Source organism: Colobus angolensis, unplaced genomic scaffold (assembly GCF_000951035.1).
Source record: "Colobus angolensis palliatus isolate OR3802 unplaced genomic scaffold, Cang.pa_1.0 Scaffold113, whole genome shotgun sequence".
NCBI classification, from domain to species: domain Eukaryota; kingdom Metazoa; phylum Chordata; class Mammalia; order Primates; family Cercopithecidae; genus Colobus; species Colobus angolensis.
The window spans coordinates 3,033,303-3,036,972 of record NW_012112364.1 but is presented as its reverse complement, the minus strand read 5'-3'; the positions used below and the strand labels follow the sequence as shown (position 1 = coordinate 3,036,972).

The 3,670-nt window shown below is 47.1% G+C and overlaps 1 protein-coding gene across 1 annotated transcript in view; it reads left to right on the top strand.

The window, feature by feature from the left end:
• The first annotated feature begins 277 nt into the window (after positions 1-277).
• Positions 278-3,670, top strand: part of NUPL1 (nucleoporin like 1) — a 48,520-nt gene continuing 45,127 nt past the window's right edge. The window contains exon 1 of the mRNA XM_011959127.1: positions 278-1,061. Coding sequence (XP_011814517.1) covers positions 955-1,061 — 107 coding nt within the window. The 5' untranslated portion in view covers positions 278-954. The remainder of the gene's footprint in view (positions 1,062-3,670) is intronic.

Sequence of the window (3,670 nt, the reverse complement as noted above, 5' to 3'; positions counted from 1 at the left end):
CAGTGCCTGCAGCACACTCGGTGTGTCCGGGCGCCCCACAGCCCTGCAGCGTCCTTCTGGCGGAGCCACCCGCGCTCCGCCCAGGGTCCCGCCCTCCCGCCTCAGGATGCGCGGACGGTGTTTGTGGACTTGACCGCATGCCGGGAAATCCCGCGGGCCCGGCCACTTCTGGGCGCTACGACCACAGCCGGCCACCCCACCGACGCCAGGGACGCTCTTCTGGGCCCACTTCAGGGCCGCGCGTCGGGCTCGCAAGCACGGCGTCCAACTGGCCTGAGGCGCAGGGGTGGGGCTCACGTCGTCCGACGGTTGCATGGATTATTTGCGATTGATTTCCGAACCTTCAGGAAGCAGACACGCTCCCCTTCCTTCTTAGGGCTGGGGCGGCAGCCAACGAAGGCCCGAAGCCGCCTCCTTTTCTGTGTGGGGAGCTAGGAGATGCTCGGGAGGGACCTCCCCGATTCTGCGATGCTGAGCATCATTTTTGGCAGGAGGCTACATATGAGCAGTAATTGACATTCATCACCCTAATGTGCAGATTATGTCAGTACGGATGCTACAATAGAAGAACTAAAAAATGACAGAAATGGTTTCACTGTTTTTAAACTCTGGGAGCCTACTCCTTTAAGAGATTAGGCCGCGCGCCAATCCCACCTGGTCCCAGGGTGCCTTGCGCGGCTCGCCGACCCTGCTCCCCACCCCCCACTCGCGTCCCAGGGCTCCCTGCGTGGTGGTTTCACTTCCGGCGGGCTACGTGCGCGCGGCGAGCGACGGGCGTACTTTTGCGTGGGAGCTCCACCCCCTCAGCCTTACCTTCGCCGCCGTTGGGGCTGGGAGTTCCCGCCAGGTCGGTGCCGGGCGAGAGAGATGTTCCCCGGCCCGCCTCGGGTTTGAGGCGAGAGAAGTGTCCCAGAGCCCTTTCATCTTGCTGACGGCGTCGAGCCCCGGGCAGACATGTCCACAGGGTTCTCCTTCGGGTCCGGGACTCTGGGCTCCACCACCGTGGCCGCAGGCGGGACCGGCACAGGCGGAGGTTTCTCCTTCGGAACGGGAGCGTCTAGGTAACCGCACTTTCTCGCCTTGCTGGGCCGGATTCCCTCCGAGCCCCACCCTCGCAAAGCTCTCTTGGTGTCCCCATCCTCTCCCCGCTGGCTTCCTTCCCGGTGAGGCTAGAGAGAAGCACTTAAATCCAGCCGCCCGGCGTCGTAGGCCTCTCGCTCGCCGCGGTACGCGGGCCCAGCGCGGCCTGGTGAAGTGGAGGGCGGGATGGGTTTTGTGCTGTGAGGTTTCCAGAATCCACGTATAGTTCAGGCATTGTTTGGACCTAGTGGGGTCTTGACTGCTTGGAGGGGCCTGGGGGTCTTCCCCGGAGCTTTAGCGATGCGTCAGTCTTAGGCGTAGAATGAGCGTTGAATGAATGAATGAAATTATAGCATGTTGTGGAGTTTTATGATAGATAATTCCAATTTCATTGCAGCATTTGCGGTTTTGGATATTACAGTGTTTTAATAACTTTGTGGTTGTTTTTAACTGGCTTTTCAAGCTTCTGTGCCACATGGGACCTTATCTGTTTTAAAACAACAACAAGAAACACTTTTTTGCAATGTTTTTTAGTGGTAATTTTGTGCAGTATGTGCAGATTAGTATATCTGACGCAAGAATGTTGTGTTGTAATAACTCAATATTGTCTTTTGCTTACATTTCAAAACGTAGGTAGCATGTTCCTCGTTTTTGTGCAACCCATTAGTCCAGGTGGCGACAAAAACATAACTGTCCAGAAAGAGACAAAGTGGTGAGACATTTATTTTAATGAGAGATTTAAGCTTTAGAACTCAATTTTTTAAAAGTTAAAGGTGGAGGGGTTCATAAAGTTAAGGAGTGTGCACACTGTCAACGAGATACTTCCTGAAGCTTAAAAGATGCGGCTGTAGATTTAAAAGGCAAAAACTTAAGCATGACCTGCAGTTTAAAAAGGAGGGAGGAGGAATCACAGGCTTCACAGACAATTCAGAAATTTGAATTTTCATCCGTACTTCCGTTATTCTTACTCTACTCGCTCAACAGCAGGTCCTAATAATTTTACTTCTGCCATTTCCGTTTGTCTTTATTTCCAGTTCTACCACCTTGCTCAGGCTATTATCATTCATGGAACAAATATTTATTGGACAGATTCCCATGTGCAGGGCTCTGTTTTAGGTATTAAAAGTCTTGCTCACTTGATCCTTAACATTCTTACGAAAATACTTCTGATTCTTGTCAGATTTTTAATCAGCTGTCTTTCTTGTTTTAGATGAAAACTACTCCAATCAACTTCTTCAATCTGTTCTGCCACATTGTAGCCAGAGTAATTTTTTAAAAAATTCTCATTGCTCCCCGTTTAATCATTTCCCGCTATCTTTAGAGTGAAGTTAAAAAAAACAGACAAAAAAAACTTGCCATAGTCTGCAAGGTCCACTTCTGCTGGAACCTCTGGGTACTCATCTTGAGCCTGTCTTTTTATTTTAGGTATCCAGACCCACTGTTAAAAACAAACACGCAACTACCACCCGGTACACCACTACCTGCACACGAATAACTGAAATAAAGTTTCGGAGAAAGATACTAACCCCTACTTCATGGGATGCACTTTGATATTTTCTATTCTATTTCTTTTTTTTAATGTTGTTTATGACTTGAATTAATTTTTATACTTCTCTCATGGTCCTGATCTTAGTGTGAGAAAGCCTGTCCTAGCAACATGACCTTTTCTCTTTTCAAGTGGCCTTTGCCAGCCCCTTCCTTACAAGTATCAAATGGTCTCTTCCCCAGAGAGGCCTTTTCTGACCTGTCAGTCTAGGGGAGATTTCCATTCTCCTAATACTCTTAGAGTGCTGATCACAATTGTAATCAGTTTGTTATATTTATTGTTAACTTGTTTGTTGTCAGATCTCAGCACTAGAATAATTAATATCTGTGTCTTTCACTGACTAGAAACTGCCTGAGGGCAGGGTCTGAGTCTTACCACCTCTTTCCTCAGTCCCAAGGACAGTGTCTGGCGTAGAAAAAGGGCTTTAATAACAATTTGAATGACTGAGCAAATGAGTTATTAGTAATAAGTTATAAAAAATTACCCAAGTTTTAGAGAGGCTTGGATAAATTAATGAAAGAGGAGACAGTCTGACATAAATTTGTTAGAGTGCTGGTTGGGAGGCCTGGCAGCCCCTAGTGCCACCTGGTGATTTGATGTCTTGAGGTCCATCATTTTAGGGGAGTTCTCACATCTGGAAAAGGAGTGGGTTACCTGAGTTGATAAGTGAGATGAAGCATTTGAATATTTAGCATCAAGTCTGGCACTTGCTAAGTGCTCAGTAAATGTTAGCTATTATGTTAGCTGCCAAGTCCGCATTAGGGCAAGCTGAGCAAGTTAAAATAACATTCCTGATGTGATTGAGTCAAGTTGGTTTTTATACAGCACATCCTGTCAAGTGCTTGGCACATAACATTGGTTTGAGGCAATAATTGGTCAAGTCTAGGGTAGCTTTTGTTTTTCTTGAATTTAGTAAATTTCACTGACACCAAAATTTCTCTTTTGCTTTTGTGATAAAATTTCATTTCGATGTGTTTCTTTGACAGTATTTTCAACTTTCATTATGTAATATTTCATAATATCTTCAGTTATGTTGTCAAGACA